At 46.7% G+C, this 17,978-nt stretch overlaps 1 protein-coding gene across 1 annotated transcript in view; it reads left to right on the top strand.

Annotated features, from left to right (window-relative positions):
* PITPNM1 (phosphatidylinositol transfer protein membrane associated 1) overlaps window positions 1-16,135 on the top strand; it is a 29,744-nt gene extending 13,609 nt beyond the window's left edge. The window contains exons 12-24 of the mRNA XM_048484026.1: window positions 513-620; window positions 914-1,095; window positions 2,101-2,300; window positions 2,396-2,566; window positions 6,353-6,505; window positions 7,613-7,761; window positions 8,289-8,399; window positions 9,920-10,036; window positions 12,153-12,301; window positions 13,281-13,430; window positions 14,401-14,584; window positions 14,741-14,869; window positions 15,030-16,135. Of these exons, the coding sequence (XP_048339983.1) occupies window positions 513-620; window positions 914-1,095; window positions 2,101-2,300; window positions 2,396-2,566; window positions 6,353-6,505; window positions 7,613-7,761; window positions 8,289-8,399; window positions 9,920-10,036; window positions 12,153-12,301; window positions 13,281-13,430; window positions 14,401-14,584; window positions 14,741-14,869; window positions 15,030-15,284 (2,058 nt within the window). The 3' untranslated portion in view covers window positions 15,285-16,135. The remainder of the gene's footprint in view (window positions 1-512; window positions 621-913; window positions 1,096-2,100; window positions 2,301-2,395; window positions 2,567-6,352; window positions 6,506-7,612; window positions 7,762-8,288; window positions 8,400-9,919; window positions 10,037-12,152; window positions 12,302-13,280; window positions 13,431-14,400; window positions 14,585-14,740; window positions 14,870-15,029) is intronic.
* Window positions 16,136-17,978: the final 1,843 nt, after the last annotated feature.

Here is a 17,978-nt window from a genome sequence, read left to right as displayed (position 1 = left end):
GGCTTCCTCTAAAGAACTGTAATTTTGAAAAGCTGCTAAACCTTGTATATTACAGATCTTTGTCCTTTTCATAAAACTACAGTTCCCAGGATTCTTTGGTTTGCAGTCATGATAGTTAAACCAGATAAGCATCTTTTGATGCTTGTGTGATTTTAGGGCTTTTCCTACAGTCTTAAGGGCTAGAAACTTGAACTTGATTGCAAAAGGAAAACTCAGATTCTCACAGTTCCTTGGCAGCTGCTTTGGTAGACTATATCGACAGCTTTTGTGCCATGTTCTTTTGCTCAGTTGCTTATGTTGCAGGTAGCTAGAACACCAGTACTGGTCTCTTCCAAGCAGAGGCCTCTGTGATACATGCATGTCCAGTGCATCTTAGTGGAGGGCCTTGCAAGGAAGCAACTTAGAATGTGTTGTTCTAGTTCTCTGGGCTTGTTTACGAGGCTGCTGACGTTGTGCTTAAGGGCTGACTACAAGGACAGCTACTTAATCCCGCATTTGTTTTCCTTTTGAAGGTGCTACTGATTGGTGATTGCATTGGGGGAATCCTGGCCTTTGATGCCCTTTGTCACAGTCGGGCTGGAGGGACAGGGAGCCGTGGGAGCAGCCGCCGTGGCAGCATGGTCAGTTCCTGATCCTAGGGAGTGTATCAAGCAATGTGTAATGAGGGCAACCTCCTAACATTTTCTGTAAGAACTGCTTGTAGGGCAAAGGATGGGGAAGAGGAGGAAGGGGTGGGGGTTTCCTTTTGGTCAGCTGCAGCTGAAGTTTCCTAGTTGGGTGTGCAGCTGTGAAATAATTTGTCCACCATGTTTCTATCTTGATGGGAGGTGTCCTGGATTCTACTCACTTCACAGCAGAAGCGGCTTTGAGATCTCCTCAATGTATGTGCACTTCTCTGTTGTTGTTTTCCCAGAATGCTGACCTGCTGTCTCCCGAGGTTTCCGTGGTGCGAGATCCAATGCTTGAGAAAGCAGAGGGGTTGTGGGGCCGTGCCAGCCCTGAGCCATCTGGTCTGCTGTCTACCCATAAACGCAGTGATAGCAATGTGGCACCAGAGGTCGACTCTCTGCAACAGCAGCAGCAGTTCTTGTCCAGGTGAGAGGGAATGAGAAGTGGGCCTCCGACACAAGAGCTGACAGTTGGATTGGTACCAGTCAGGCGCAGAAGCTTCCTGAAGTGTGCACTAGCCAGGCTGCCTAATATCCAGCCTTTGATAAAAGGCAACATGATTAGTCTTTAAAGAGCTTCTGCAGAGCAGGTTGATGTAGCCTCCTCATGCCTTCCTTTATGTGAGATTCAGCAGCCGTAGAAGGCACTGCAGCTGGGTGATATGAAACAAAGGAGGGATGGAAAGAGTATGTAATCCTTCTCTTGACAACCCCCCCCCCCCCCACACACACAAAAGCATTCCTTCGTAGCTGTTTTTACCCCCGTGACTTCCTGGATCCATTTTTGTGAAGCAAAAGTGGGATTAATTTTAAAGGGAAATCATTCGGCAAGAGAAAAGGTTAAATATTCCCTTCAGCATAAATTACTCCACCTTGAGGGTATTTTGTGGCTGCAATGTGATGGAGTATTTTGCCTCTCAGCCTTGGTGTGGCTAGTATCACATTTCGGTTCTCTGGTGTCTTCATTCTGTTGATCTCTGCGTATGCTTTTATGGCGCACTGTGGTGCTGAAGCGTTTGTCATTGCACCCAGGTACATCCAGGTAGCCCAACAAATCAGGTGCAGGATGCCAAAAAATTAAAAGACAGGAGGAATCTTTGCCCTAACTTACCTGAGCCCGTTCAACTCTAGGGTTGTATATTTAAAAAATAAATAAAGTCACCCTGATTGTGTGAGTAAGTAACAATGCTTGGGAAGAAGGAGACAGACCAAGACTTCTATCTAAGCAACCGGTGGCTATGTTGTGACTGTTTTGTGCACTGTGGGTCTTCATGCAGGAGATGTGGGATGAATTAGGGATGGATCACAACAGCAGGAAAGAAAGCTTTTTCTCGAGCAATCCTAAATATGCCATTCACGGGATGTGTGGTACTAGTGGGAGGGACCTGTGGTCAGTTTCCTAGCCAATGACCATGTCTTCCGCTATTCCCAGCCTGCAGGCTGGCATGCCTGCTTCAGAGGCAGAAGGAGACCCCCGGCGTAGCAGTAATTCATCATCTTCAATGATAGAGACTTTTGAGGGGACAAACACAGTTGGGAAACTGGAATTCAAGGTGTCTGGTTTCTTCTTGTTTGGTTCACCCCTGGGACTTGTACTTGCTCTTCGTAAGACGGTGATGCCAGCCATGGATGGTAAGGATGATCTTTCATCTTCCCTGTTTTCCCCCCTCACGTCCTTATTTTTTTCCCCTCCAGCTGATTTCACACACAGTCTTTCATCTTTTCAGTGGCCCAGATGCACCCAGCCTGCGAACAGGTTTACAACTTGTTTCATGCAGCTGACCCCTGTGCCTCCCGTCTGGAACCTCTGCTGGCCCAACAGTTCCACGCTGTGCCACCCTTTGCCATTCCTCGCTATCAGAAATATCCATTGGGAGATGGCTCATCCACTTCATTGGGTAAGAAAAACCACAAAGGTTGGCTTTGGGAGTGCTGGCGAAATGTTGCCTCATTGGGAAATATGGGTGTAGATGAACCAGCTGCAGTAGCAGAGAAGTATGCAGATCTATATATAACGAGAAAGAAACAGCAACTAACAGAACTGAGGAGGAGTGAAATATAATGTTGTTCAGTTCTATATTCTCTTAGTGTTGCAGAACACAAAACTGCTTTTAATGGATTATGGAAGCAATGTAAAAAAAATGGGGCACAGCAGAGAATAGGAGTAATAAATGTTCTAAGACCTCAAGTGTTAAGTGGCGAGAGGTGATCTTTTCCTATATCTGTTTAGAATTGGGCTCAGCAACTGAAGTAGTTTAAAAGTAAAGCCGAAAGAAACTTATTTATTTTTAAAAGCCAGTTCTGAAATTCAAACCTCTTTACTATAGGGCAGGAGTCTAAATCTCTGCCCTCCATGGTGTAGTGGTTAAGAGTGGTGGACTTTAATCTGGAGAATCAGGTTTGATTCCCCACTCCTCCATATGAGTGGTGACTTTTGTCTGGTGAACTGGAATGTTTCCCTGCTCCTACACATGAAGCCTGCTGGGTGACCTTAGTCTGGTCACAGTTCCTTGGAACACTCTCAGCCCCACTCACCTCAAGAGGTCTCCATTGTGGGAAGAAGAAGGAAAGGAGTTTGTAAGCTGCCTTGAGTCTCCTTATAGGAGAGAAAGGTGGGTTTTAAATCCAAACTCTTCTTCTTTGTCATCTTCTGTGCCTGCTGTGTCACTGCCACTATTCACTTCCCATTAACCTGGCAGAGGTAGCAATAGTGAGGTTTCTTTGAGAGCCTCCTTGTGAGCCTTCCCTTCCTGGCACCTGGGGTATGGCTGCAGTAGCAGCAGGGGTTCTCAGAAACAATTTCCCAGGGTGCCTCAGCCCTCTGTAAGAATTTCAAATTGTTGTGGAATCAAGATATTGCTACGCTTGGTATGTGAAACACTGCTGCATCAGCATTCAGTGCTCTAAGAAATGTCCAAAGTGTTGGCCCTGCAACTTCTACCCTCACTACAGCCAAGTTAAATGGAAGGGCCAGGTGGTAATGAGTTCTCCTGCTAGTTGCATTATGATCTGAGCCAGAGAAGGATCCTCAGGCCCCACTTCAAGTTGAAGGCAGGTGCTGCAGGTCAGTTGGGGTGATAAATTGAGCCTGGTTATTGGCAGCTTCAGTGGGATCACTAGTAGTAAGGTGGTGGATTTGTGTTGAGAATTTATTCTTTTATAGCTATGCTCATTGTGCTGCAATGGCAGGAAAACTTGCAGCTGCTGAAGGACTCCTTATCTATTCTTATATGGGCAGAGGTCTCCATATTGCACCCCCCACCCCCGCCAAATAAGTGGTGATTAGTCCTAGCCCAGACAGGACCTGGAAGGTTATGCTGGACTGAAGGAGGAAATACATTTTGCTCCTCCTGAAATATAAAAGTAGTGCTGGGAAACTTACTCCACCCATCTTTTCAGCTCAGGGGCATAATGCCCATTAGGCAAGGTGGGCAGCTGCCCAGGGCACCACCTTGTGGGGGGCATCAAAATGCAGGGTTCGTTTGGGGGTATTTTTAGTGGTTTTCCATTTTTGGCCTGCAGGGGGCGCAGTTTTTAGGCTAGTGGCACCAAAATTTCAGCGTATCATCAGGAGACTGCCCTTATGCTACCCCCCAAGTTTGGTGAGGTTTGGTTCAGGGAGTCCAAAGTTATGGACTCCCAAAGGGGGTGCCCCATCCCCCATTGTTTCCAATGGGAGCTAATAGGAGATGGGGGCTACAGTTTTGAGGGTCCATAACTTTGGCCCCCCTGAACCAAACTGCACCAAACCAGGGGGGTATCATTAGGGCAGTCTCCTGATGAGACCATGAAAGTTTTGAGACTGTGCCTTCAGAAATGTCCACCCCCCACCCCCCACCCCCAGCCTGCAACCCCCATTGACAGCAATGCAGAAAACTCAATGCAGAACAAAGATTCTTGAGCAAATTTCGGGATATCTTCCGGGAAGGAAGGGCATTTTTGGACGTATCAGGACCAAAATTTCCGGGTATCATCTGGAGACTGTCATGATGGCACCCCCCATGTTTGGTTCAGGGGATCCAAAGTTATGGACCCTCAAAAGGGTAGCCCCCATCTCCTTAGCAAAGAATGTGGGATGGGGTACCGCCTTCGAGGGTCCATAACTTTGGACCCCCTAAACCAAACTGCACCAAACATGGGGAGTGCCATCAAGACAGTTTCCAGATGAGACCCTGAAATTTTGGGGCCGATACATCAAAAAATGCGCCCCCTGTAGGAACATCCCAGAAATGTGCCCAAGAATCTTTGTTCTGCATTGAGTTTTCTGCATTGCTGTCAATGGAGATAGCAGGCTGCGGGAGGCACATTTCTGAAGGCACAGTCTCAAAACTTTCATGGTCTCATCAGGAGACTGCCCTTATGATACCTTCCAAGCTTGGTGCAGTTTGGTTCAGGGGGGCCAAAGTTATGGACCCTCAAAACTGTAGCCCCCATCTCCTATGGACCCTCAAAACTGTAGTCCCCAGCAGTGGCGTAGTGGCTAAGAGCAGGTGCACTCTGATCTGGAGGAACCGGGTTTGATTCCCCGCTCTGCCGCTTGAGTTGTGGAGGCTTATCTGGGGAATTCAGATTAGTCTGTGGACTCCAACACACGCCAGCTGGGTGACTTTGGGCCAGTCACAGCTTTTCCGAGCTCTCTCAGCCCCACCCACCTCACAGGGTGTTTGTTGTGAGGGGGGAAGGGCAAGGAGATTGTAAGCCCCTTTGAGTCTCCTACAGGAGAGAAAGGGGGGATATAAATCCAAACTCTTTTTCTCTTCTTCTTCCTATTAGCTCCCATTGGAAACAATGGAGGATGGGGCACCCCCTTTGGGAGTCCATAACTTTGGACTCCTTGAACCAAACCTCACCAAACTTGGGGGATGACATAAGGACAGTCTCCTGATGATACGCTGAAATTTTGGTGCTGATATGTCTAAAACTGCACCCCTTGCAGGCACCAATGTCCTAGTGCAAAAGAAATTTGGTCGTGGTGGGGTGGCCGCCAATGGGGAAGGGGGGGCATCCAACTCAGGTTTTGCCCAGGGCTCCAGTTTGCCTTGTTACACCAAAGTTTCAGCTACTGCCAATACCAGTTAGGAACCGTTGTTCTCTACCGAGGGCGAGGTATCGCATCATGGAATTTATAGCGTTTGTTGTATCATTCCTGCCCTCTGTAATATTTTTAAAAAATATTTTGTTAGACATTTTTAATAATTTATAGATGTAGGCATGCATGGTATTTTATACGTTAGATGTTCCTGCAAAGGGCTTTGGGATATAAATAAACATAGAAACAAATATTTTCCATCCGTCTTTTATGCTTGCACTGTGTTCTGTTCTGTACCGAGTCTGACATACTCGGCCATGATGTAATCCCACCCTGCAGGGTCATGCAAGCAAATATTGCTTCCATGTGGATGGGGATTACTGTGTGGGTCTTTCCCATGAAATTGTCACCTGGAGGAAGGGTGTCAACTCTGTGGGAAAGGCCCTGGCAATTGACACACCTGCACAATCGTGTTAATTCACACACATCCCTCTGCTGTGTGGGATCTCAACACATTGAAATGGCCTATGTGAAGAGTGCCAAAGCTAGGCTGGTGAATACACGATCCGCAGATGGTGGATATTAAGCCAGTGAAGGATTTGGAATAATTGGTGGGCAGTTGACAGTAGCTCTGCTTACCTCTCTCCTTTCCTAGCTGAGTCGGTTCAGGCTCACTCTGCCCTCTTCTTGGATGATCTGGAACTTGTAACGCCACCGACCCCAACAGGTTCTTTTGGGGGCTTCTGGAAAGGGAGTGAGACATCCACCAGCGAGGTCCCTGTAGCTTCCACCAGTGAAGTTGTCAAGAGTGAGTGCCTAATTGCCTGTGCCTTCCCTCTGCACTTTTCTGTATAGCCCCTTTCGGGTCTGGTTCCTTCTGTTTTTCATCCCATTCTGTTTTTCATCCCCATTCTATCCACAATCTGCGAGTTGCGAATTACACTGTCATATAACACCATTTATGCCCTTTTTGTCAGTCTGAGGAGGGAAAGAGGGTCAGGAGTTTTCACTTAATGGTTTTTTAAATAATGTTTTCTTTTGAAAAGAAAATTAGGATTCATGGCAGTGAATTCCAGCAGGGTGTTCTACGTGTTAATGGGGCTGAAATACCATAACCTGTTGCCCGAAGGTCATTGAGAAATCTGAAGGCTTTTCCCTTATATCTTAAACCTTGGCATCTAAAGCTGTGTGCCTTTACTCAGCTCTGCCCGAAGTATTCAGCAGTCCTCCCCGTGTTCATCAGCAGGCGATTTGGATGGAAACCTAAACAATGATTCTTGTGTGCAGGAAGTCAAAGGAGTTCATTTTGCCAGGTCTGAATGCTTGTTGTACTGCCAAGAAAATGTGTGCTCTTTGACTTGCACACCCAATTTCCATCGCTGGGGCACATTGTACCCCTTTGTGTCGCTTTCACAATGTGTTCTGGATTGGAGGACTTCCCCAGACAAGTGGTTGTGCTCTCATTTTGGCTCCCTTGGCTCTCATTTTGCATCAGCCATATTAATTATCCCAGCTGCTGTACTGTAACAAGTAACCTCATGCTTCAGCCTCATTGAACTAAATGACATTTAAGGAGCCTGATGGCGCTCTGGATGGTAGCCAAAGACTGGAGAGTTAAGCAATCTGCTTAGGTTGCCTTGTGTGATTTGAAGGGAAGCCAGGCTGGGTGCAAAAGGAGAAAGTTCGGGGGCCTGAACTGTTGAACGGAACCAGCCTTCGAACGGTTGTCATTGCTTGCAGGCCCCCTTTTTAGGCTATGTATTCAATTGGGCCTTTGTTAAGACGATAGGCAGGGTGGTACTGGGGGATGATATGGGATATGTGCTTGTGTTGTGCTGGAGTTGAGTGTGCTAGCCACAGTTCTACTTGAGTATTGTATGTACAGGTAATAAATTGCTCTTTCCTTCCTCTCTAGTTTTGGAGCGTTGGTGGGGTGCTAAACGCATTGATTACTCCCTCTATTGCCCGGAGGCGCTGACGGCCTTTCCCACCATTACCCTACCTCATCTTTTCCATGCCAGCTACTGGGAAAGCGCTGATGTAGCTGCCTTCATCCTTCGCCAGGTACTAGGGCTGTTACCTGCAAGATGCAGGAGGGAAGTGCCACTGTCCTGGGGAGTGGGTGCACGCTGATAGGGATCTGGCACTTGAACAAAGAGGTTTGGGGAGGCGGTCCTAGCTTAGGCAAGTGATGTGGGAGTTGCATGCAAGAAAAACTGTGGAGGATGAAATTTGAACATATGGCTTTGGCAGTAGGTGAGTGCAACTGAGTGTGAAGGTTGGGGAGAGGTTTGGATTTTGCGAATTTCGATTCTCGCTTTGGTAAACCTGAGACCAGGCCTGAGTGTCTGAGCTGATCCTTGTCTTGCTATGGAATACAAAAGAGAGTGTAGTTCTATGCACCAGAGTCATAGTCTCCTATTTCAGATAAATAATCAGAAATATTCTCAAAAGGGGGATACAAGCAAGATGGTGTGGGGAGTGGGGAATTTATCTCTTTAATCTCTTGGGTGGACGCATAAATGATTGCAGTTAAAAATATGGGGCCTGTTGCCTATGAATTACTTGGCACTGAGATATTCTGGCTGCAGGTGATCGAGACGGAGCAACCTCAAGTGACGGAGAATGAGGAGAGTTCCATCTACAGTCCAGCTTTTCCCCGTGAAAAATGGCAGCGGAAGCGCACACAAGTGAAGATCCGGGTAAGAAACTATGTCACTGTAGTGTCTTAATTGACTGAATCTTGCGTCTGGGATCTGGAATCATACTTGGACCTAGGAACTATGATCTAGGTCAGTGGGTATGGGCTGATCCTTTCCAGTCAAAAACAAAAGGGGAGACTTGCATATACTGTCTTCCTGCCATGTCTCCTTTGCTCTCTTGACCTTTATCCCTTCTGTACATGTTTCGATATTTTGCTTTGGATTCTGCAGGACCTTTTCCCTGATGGAAGAATTCATGTGCACATGTGTGTGCATTTGCTGATTCCTTGCCCCTCCCATGGCAGATTTCTGACTCCATAATTCTGTCCTTGTGGGGGCTTCCTTATTCACCCAAGGGCAGCATTTCAGAAAGCTTCTTGGACTTTACATGTGCTGGTGGGGGGGGGCAGAGGGGTGGGGGGAAGGGTGGCGGCGGGGGGTCACACTCCAAAGACAGAAATCACCAGTAATTTCCAACGAGAGATTGGCACCTCTGATTTCTGCAAGAGGTAACTCTTTCCATTTTAGTGAACCAAGCTGAATGTTGCTTTTTTCCTGGAGAACTGTATTGTATGCAAAATGCATGTAGAGAAAAGGATGTGTACTTTCTTGGTGGAGAATTTAATACTAGGTGAGTGGGAGGTTAATTTATTACCTTGGGCTAATGGAGTATGTTCCTGATTTGCCCTGCTGATAGACAATGCTCCTTTACACTAGTGTGTGCACATTTAAGGGTTCAGTTGGTATATTTGGGATCTGTGGAATGGATCCCAGCAGATACTTTTCTGGCAGGGAGAGAACAAGATCACTAAGGGTAAAGAGGACTTGTTTCAAGAAGGGTGTAGCAACCCTTCAAGACTGTTTCATGGAGTTATATATGAGGGTTTAATGTTGGTTTGTGAGGCACTTTCAATAGGTCAGTGCTTCTTGAACGAAGCTTTCTCCAGGCTTCCTGTGGTTATGACAGTGTTGAAGGTGTGACATTTGATCCAGAGAACAAGGATGTCTAATGCAGGGTCAAGACTTTCTTATTTGTGTCCTCATTCAGGAAGATGATTTCTACTTTTCCTTGCAGATAAAATGTGGGTGGTGCTTGTTATTTTTTTTTTTACACACAAATTTTTACATGGAAGTCTCAACATGAAGTAAGTCATCTGTAATTTTATGTGGTTGCTGATTCTAGAACAAACACCTCCACATATCCAAATACAGACACAGTTAAGGAAGAGGGTTGTGTTAGTCTCTACTGGAAAAGGTGCTGCTGTTAAGTCTGTGAAATACCACACAGGAATGTGGTATAGAGTGACAAACATCATGTGATGAGGTCTCTGTGCAAAAAACTGCAAGCATGTAAACTCTCCCTGAGAGTTTCTCTGCCTCAGATAGGAGCTGGAATAGTTGTATTTGTTACCGTAGTGGGCTCTGTTGATATAGTTCTGTGACTAGATCCAGTTCCTGTGTTTTATTTCTCCCTCTTATAAAGCAGGGATAGTAAAAACTGTGGATCTCTTGTTTTCCAGAATGTCACAGCCAACCACCGAGCCAGTGATGTCATTGTGTGTGAGGCACATCCCCAGGTCCTCAATGGGCGCTTCATGTATGGGCCACTGGATGTAGTAACTCTAACTGGGGAGAAGGTAACCATGGAAATGGGACATGGCAGGGCTGAACATGGGGCAGCAGGTAAAAGTCTGAGGGGTGATGTGAACTGGAGCTTGCCATGAAAGTCTGAGGGGTGATGTGAACTGGAGCTTGCCATGAATGCTCATCATTCTAGGTGGACATCTAAACACTGTATTCAAGTCCCAACTGAAAATGGCGATCACGAATGAGTGATAGTGAGGTAACTGAGTGATGCAATATGACCGTGGTGCTCCTTAACGCAGTTTATGCTGCATAGAAGAATTACCATGAGGACCAGAAAGAAAGGGTCTTCGTGGGTCTAAGAAGGACGATGGGAATGAGCAGGCTGAAGAGGGGAGAAAGTGCAGTGAAGGGGAGCCAGACCCAATATGGGGACAGGCAGCAGAACTGAGTTTGAGTTAGTCATGAGTCATTGCTCTGGAAAAGTAGCCCTAGGTCGATTTTGCACGTCGGAATTGTTCCTCTGTTGGCACAGGAAATGCCCTGATGCAATCGGAAGTTCTGCACGGCCTCTGGTGCTGCAGTGTGCCACATTTTTGCTCCTGCACTGCCCCACGGCTTTGCTGTGCAAATTTCCAGAACTGCAAAGATTGAAGTTCTTTTGAAATGCCTCTTTGTTGCTCCAGTGGCTTCTGCCACCATGCGAAACTCCTCGGTAGTAGAACCAGGGCCGTTTTTCCTTCAACGCTGCTCTGGCCCACCCCACCAAAGGACAGGTGCTGAGAATCGGTGCCCCCCCCCCACCAGGAGTGGGGGACAAAAAACGGAGGGAGAAACCTTGGACAGAAAAGTGGCATGTGCAGGCGCCACAAACGCGACAAGGAATTTAGATTTTAGACAGAGGTGATTTCGTCGCACACAAGGTTTTTAAACCGGGGGGGTGGGGGTGAGGGCACTGATTCTCAGTGCCTGTTTTGTCTGCAGAGTCATTTAAAACTAGAATAGTGAAAGTGAGTGGGGGAAGGGAGGAGATTCAGCCAATCAGAACGTGGAAAATGGAGGTTGTCTGTGCATGCGTGGAAGACATTGCTGAAGAGCTCGCAGTGCAAATGGAGAAGCACCAGGCTCGTGAAGAAACATTTGGGTCATAACGCACCGGCCCTGCCATGAATGCCACGAAGAACTGGAGAGCAGTGCAGAGTCAACAGCAGGGCAAAAAGTGCTGCGACAGGCACGCTCCCGGATTTACCGCAGGGCATTTTGGCATCTAGTCCAACCCTCTGTTCAGTGCAAGAAATCCACCCCCAACTGAAGGCTGTCCAGCCTCTGCTTGAGAGATCCAGTGAGGGAGAGTCCTTCACATAGCTGATCAATTCCACTGTTGAGCTGCTCTTACAAAGGAAGTTTTTCCTAACATTCAACTGAAATCTACTCACCTGTAGCTGAAGTCCATTAGAGTTAGCCTTGCTCATTGGGGAGGACCACCCAACAAGTTTTCCATGTGGCAGCCCTTTGGGTACTCAAAAAACATGATTATGTCTCCCATTAGTCTTCTGTTCAGGCAAAACATATTCAGTACCTGTTTAGTTCTTTTCATCAGAGTGACCCAAACAGTTAGCTAATGTTAAGAGGGCCTCTTGTAGAACTTCTCTCATTCCCCAGAGCATCTCTATCTGCCAGCTTCCCGTTTCCCTCTGTGTATTTCAGAATTGTGGGTCACCAGGAGGACTGTAGAAAAGATCAGAGGCAGAAACTAGAAATAAGAAGTGGGGAGGAGACCAGAAATAGGTCACAGGGGAAGAAAAGAATGTGCAAGCTACAAGTTTTGCAGTGAAATTGGAGTGGACATTAATGGCAGAGGTGTCACCAATGGGCCTTGGTGCAGCAAGGAGTAGAAGTTGAGGATGGGTAAAGAAGAGGGAGCTCAAAGATACATACATTTAAAATGGACTATGAAGTGTTGAAGTGGGGTATGTGGGAATATGGTTGTGAACACGTCTTTAACCAGAAGCTCAGAATTAAGGAACCATTCACCCCCTTTCCTTTGTAGTCCTAACACTGGATCGGTACCCTAGGCAATTTCGCTTGGAGACGTGTAACACCATTCATCTCAGTAACAGGCACATGCAGCAGAGTAACAGTTCTGCTGTCCTTGACCTCTTCTCCCAGGTGGATGTCTACATCATGGCACAGCCACTGTCGGGAAAATGGGTGCACTATGGCACTGAAGTGACAAGTGGCAGCGGGAGACTCTCCTATACTCTTCCTGAGGAGAAGATGCTGGGCATTGGCATGTACCCTGTCCGTATGGTAGTCAGGTAAGTGGGTGAAACCCCCTCCTACAGCTGCCGTTTCATCTGAAGTCTCAACCAGACTTTGACTACTTCTTTCTGTTTTACCTGTGCAATAGAATTGGGTTGGAAACGAAGTAGCTGATCACATTTCAGATGGGGTGTGTGTGTGCAGGATTTCAGTTTTCTGAGTTCCCCTATATTAATTCCATGTAACTGCAAAACCAGTACAGCATGTGCAAGGTGGAGTTCATCACCTTTCTCACCTTACTTGCAGTGTATTATTATATGTTGTGACGGCATCACTCCCACGTTCACACACAGCCCATTTTTCCTCCTCAGTATTCTTTAATCTTGTTTTGCTGCATGTGTACATCAGACCTCATTGATCCAGAGCTTGAGACACTTCTATTGTGAGTGGACAGTTCTATTATTGTAGCCAATTCAGTTATTGGTTGAAGAAGAGGAGGAGTTTGGATTCATACCCCACCTTTCTCTCCTTTAAGGATTCTCAAAGTGACTTACAAACTCCTTCCCTTCCTCTGCCCACAACAGGCACCTTGTGAGGTAGGTGGGGTCAAGAGATTTCAGAGGGAACTGTGACTGGCTGAAGGTCACTCAACAGGCTTCATGTGCAGGAGCGGGAAAACAAATCCAGTTCACTAGATGAGAATCTGCCACTCATGTAGAGGTGTGGGGAATCAAACCCGGTTCTCCAGATTAGAGTCCACTGCTATTAACCACTACACCACACTGCAGGAGACACACTGCAGGAGACACAAATGCTACCTTTATTTGCCCTTTCTAAGGACCTCCTTTGTAATATGTCTTCTGCTAATAAAGCCAGAGCTGGAATTACAGACATACTCCTTTCCTTGATTTTCTGAAGCTGCCCAGGGGATGCCTGGGCTGTACACTGCTGATTCAAGGAAGGTGGGGTATCTGCTGGTGGACTAGCACAGGCATATGTTTTTAAGAGCTGATTCCATTTTCTTTCTTTCCCCAGAGGTGACCACACATATGCTGAATGTTTTCTGACAGTAGTGGCCAAATCCACGCCTTGTGTTGTCTTCAGTATTGATGGCTCCTTTACAGCTAGCGTCTCCATTATGGGCAGTGATCCTAAGGTGCGCGCAGGTGCTGTTGATGTTGTGAGGTAAGTAATGGCCCTCTCTGAGGATTCCTGTACTTCTCTCTGGTGGCATCCACTTTGATGGCTGAGTGTTGGGTATACTGGGAAATAAGTAATAAGCTGTCCGGTTGTCAGTGGACTTCATCGTTCCTGCTAAATTTTCTTTCCTCGGTATCAAGTCTTGATCTAAGACCCCAGTGTGGTTAGCAATAAAAAAGAATGAACCACGGTTTTCTTGAAATGTAGGTCCCACAACTCTCTTGCTTACCCTCACACACTTATGTTAAGATTGCCTTCCCATTTCCTGTTTCCTCAGAAAACAAATGCTTTTACTGGAAGATGCTTTTGTTAAACCAACTGACTTTTATTTTGATGTTGCATTTAAATTTGATTAATAATAGTGTTATAAGCTCTGTGTCTGTTTTACCAAGTGTTGTATCTTATTCTATCAAGTGCTGTCACTCGGCAAAGGTTATCAAGAATCATTGGGACTACTCCAACAAGATGTATATGCACAAAACTCCTTCTTGCCTTGCTGTTTAGACAGCTTCCTTTCATTACAAAAGGAGCAGTTCTTCATAGCATGTGCTTGATGGCCACCAATGGGTTTTAATAGGGTTAGGCAAATTTGTCAGGGTACATCTATCACTGACCATTAACCGCATTAAATAGAACCTTCACGTTCAGAAGTGATGTGTGTAACTGAGTAAGATGCTAAGTAAGAACTGAGAAATATGCTGGCCGCAAGAGTTGGATATTACCTGTGATGGCTTCATTGGGCACCTGTGCCTACATGGTTGAGCATAGAATACTGGGCAAGATGGTCCTCATGGTCCGATCCAGCAATGCAATTCTTACCTATTTATTTTGATTTGAGTTGTTAAAAAAATCAGTATCCAATAATGTTCTGGTCTACTTACCTTTGAAAACATCTTCCTAGTCCAGAGGTCTAGCAAACGCAGATCCATAAATCACCTCTTCCTTTGTCTGTTAGGCACTGGCAGGACTCTGGATACATGATCATCTATGTGACCGGGCGTCCAGACATGCAGAAGCATCGTGTGGTGGCCTGGCTTACGCAGCACAACTTCCCCCACGGCATTGTCTCTTTCTGTGATGGGCTCACCCACGATCCCCTGCGCCAGAAAGCAGTTTTTCTACAGGGCCTGCAGCAGGAGGTATGTGGCAGTTCTCCTGCAGCTGCCCACATGGTTTGTTTGGGATAGAGTCTAGCACCGTTGGGAGTGATGTCCGTGGAAGAAGCTGAAAAAGCAGTGTAGGAAAAAGGGAAGTAGAAGAGAAACATCACAGGCATTTTCATCCTTTTATCACAGGCAGAGGTCAGCATTGTGGCTGGTTATGGATCCACCAAGGATATCTCTGTCTACAGCTCCTTAGGGCTTCCTCCATCTCAAATCTACATTGTGGGCAGGGCTGTGAAAAAACTGCAAAGCCAGTGCCAGGTACAAAGTAATTTTTACTAGGGGACAGCAGCTCAGGTTTAGCTCTGTCTTGGCGGGCCGAGGAGTCAGCCGCTTTGTTGACCATAGGGTGGCTCATCAAGGGGCGGAGGTGAACCAGTTAAGAGCAAAATTCAGCTGCTTCTGATCTCTCTTCCTGCAGTTCCTTTCGGATGGCTACGTTGCCCACCTCGCTCAGCTGGAATCCACATCCCTTGCCCACTCACCAAAGGGAACAACAAGGCCCACCCTGGGCAAAGGCAGTTACGGCTGCCCTGCTCCTGTCGACTTCCTGCGCAAGCAGAGCCAGCTATTGCGCTCGCGGGGGCAGAGCCAGGCAGAACGAGAGGGCTCAGGGAGTGCTCAGCCCCGATCCAAGACACGCAGCATCAGCCTCAAGCTGGATAGTGAGGAGTGAGCATTTGTGGAGAAAGTCCTTGCATGGTCTGAGTTACCGCAGCTGGTCCCGAGGGTGGGTCTGTGAGAGGAAGGAGTCAAGAACACCAGGCGCAGAGAGAGAGAGGAAGAAACCACTCTGCCTAGCAGAGGCTGCAAGCTGGCGTCCAGTGCCAACTGGACACGAAGAAACTTCTTCGTAATCCCAGAGGTTCCTTCTGTCATATCAAGTCCAACTTCCAGCTGTTCTGCTTGTGGTCCCCCTTGACCCACATCTCAGCCAACATCTCTCAACTCACTTCAGGGGAGTGGAGCAGGGAACCTTGACATAAACTGTGTTACTTTGTGGATTGACTGCGTTCTCCCGCTTCCAGTTTTTGAGTGCTGGGGGTGTATATATATATTCTAATGTCCCCGTTTGATGCCAAGTGAGCCAGCAGTGGGTCCAGCCCCCGTGCCCCACCTCCTGTCTTTTCCAGGTCTTCCTATTACTGTCTGTGGCTTAAGTACAGGTGGGGGGTATGGAAACAAAAGCAGCAGGGGAGTTGTCCCTTTGCCTGCCTCCAGCCCCCTCGTGCAATCCTCAGCCCAGTCCTGGCTGTGCCCTGGTCTTTGGGTGTCTGCATGATACTGCTCTGCTGTGTGTATGTTGTGTCTGATGGGCCATCACAGGGTATTCAGGACCAAGGAGGAAGTTCTGCTCCCTTCAGAAGTGGAAGCAACTCAACAGAGGGCTTAATATTTATTCCATTTTGTCAGAATTGCCTAGGGGGAAGTGGAACCCTGTTTTGGAGGATTTGCAAGGGTTTTACATTACCTTTAAATGTATTATAAACCAGGGGGTGGAAATAAAATGGTTTTAAGTAGTGAAAATGTGTCTCAGAGCAGCACTCGAGAAGGCAGATGAATCTTCTAATTCTAGTAACCATTTCAGATGTTAATATTTGCTGCACATTTCTGGAAAATGTGCCCTTAACAGTGTGGCCTGCAGGGATCTCTACATGGTCTGTAGGCTGCAGAAAGGGGCATGGACGGGAGATGGCCACAACCAACTAAGTTTGCTTTGTTGCTAAGTTTGTTTTGTTGCCAAAAGCAGCCACACATCAGCTTCTCCATCCCTGCTAGTGGCTGGGAGCAACAGTGCCAGTGCCTCAAGGATTTGGCTCAAAACTGGCTGGGGTGTGTGTTCCAAACAAAATAATGGTTGGATCTGTGGTCACCAGAGTCATGGGTAGGCAGTGATTTAATAACCCTGTCAACACTAGCATGTGCACAGCATGCTCCTCTTTCAGAAGGCTGGATTTTTCTCAGCAGCAAAGGTATCATTAGCTATCATGAGCTATATACCCCACCTCACGAGGGAAGCTATTCAACAAAGTTCAAACTCAATCCTAACTTACTCCATCCACATCTCTGGGGCAGACATGGAAAGGGGGGTGGGGAGCAAATGCAAGGATGCCCTTAAGGTGCCAACATTAACAGAAGCAATTGTCAGAAAACAAAAAGGGGAATGAGATCCGGAATGCAGAAAGGAGAACAGAGGAAGAGGGCTGCACAGAGAGAAAAACCCACACCCAATCTTGCTGAGCTGTGGTACTGAAGCCACCAAACAACACGAGCGTGGCAAGGCTTCAGTGGTATGGTCAATGATCATCATGGTAGGTAGTATATAATGGCTTGGGTCTGGATGCAAGTAGTACTCTACAAACCTACATTATTATAATTTTTTGAGAAGCAAAGGCCTGCTGAAGGAAAGGGAGCCTTGCAATATTATTATTATTTATTTAACATAATTAGGTCTTCTACAACAATTTAAAAAGAAAATAGGCCCCCCCTTGGCAGTTTATAATATCAAGAAAAGCCCATGTTTGGAGGCCAGGAGTGGCAGCATTGCTGCCCCTGCAGAGAAAGGCAGGGAACATTAGTCATCATGAGGATTTGCAGGGGATGGGTGCATGGATGGAAAAGAGTCTTCTTTATTGGGGGAGTGGTATAATGAGAGAAATTTGCCTCTTTGCAATTCTAAAGCATATCATTTGTATCTTGCATGCAATGGCACATCTGTCTTTGTAATTCAGGTTACTATTTCAAGATTTGTGGGTAGATAACTGAGGGAGAAGGTTTGTAAAGTACGGATTGAGGAATATCAAAACATAACACAAATAAATGTGCCTGGTTTATAGAACTGGGGATTGAACTGGTACAAAACTGCAGTGCATTTGAAAACTGGATCTAATGGCAAGTAGTTTTGGATTGCTGAAGGCTTTCATGGCTGGTGTCAACTGACTGTTGTGGATTTTCTGGGCTGTGTGTCTGTGGAGTTTTTGCTCCTAATGTTTTGCCCACATCTATGGCTGACGTCTTCAGAGGCATGTCAGGGTGAGGTGTGCTACACAGCCCAGAAAACCCACAGCAGCCAGTTTTGGGTTGCTTGCAGCCTGATCCAGTGTATGTTTTGCAGTGAATTCAGTGAGGTTACATGGCATTGTTTGAGCTGTGTTTTTGTTTTTTGCGGGTGGAGGAGTGACCCTTCCTGCTCGGTAACCTAATTTCCAAAATAATACACCAGACAATATATGTAGTGGTGGGAACACATAGAGCACATAAAATCCAGAATGCGCAGAGTTGCAAACTACTGTGCTTGCTCTTAATTGTGACTGGATTCTGTTTCTATCACTTTTCTATAGAGCTGGTACCTCAGTACTGTTCAGAGATG

The sequence above is a fragment of the Sphaerodactylus townsendi genome, linkage group LG02 (genome assembly GCF_021028975.2).
Source record: "Sphaerodactylus townsendi isolate TG3544 linkage group LG02, MPM_Stown_v2.3, whole genome shotgun sequence".
Taxonomy (NCBI): Eukaryota; Metazoa; Chordata; class Lepidosauria; order Squamata; family Sphaerodactylidae; genus Sphaerodactylus; species Sphaerodactylus townsendi.
This window is presented reverse-complemented; position numbering and strand designations above follow the sequence as displayed.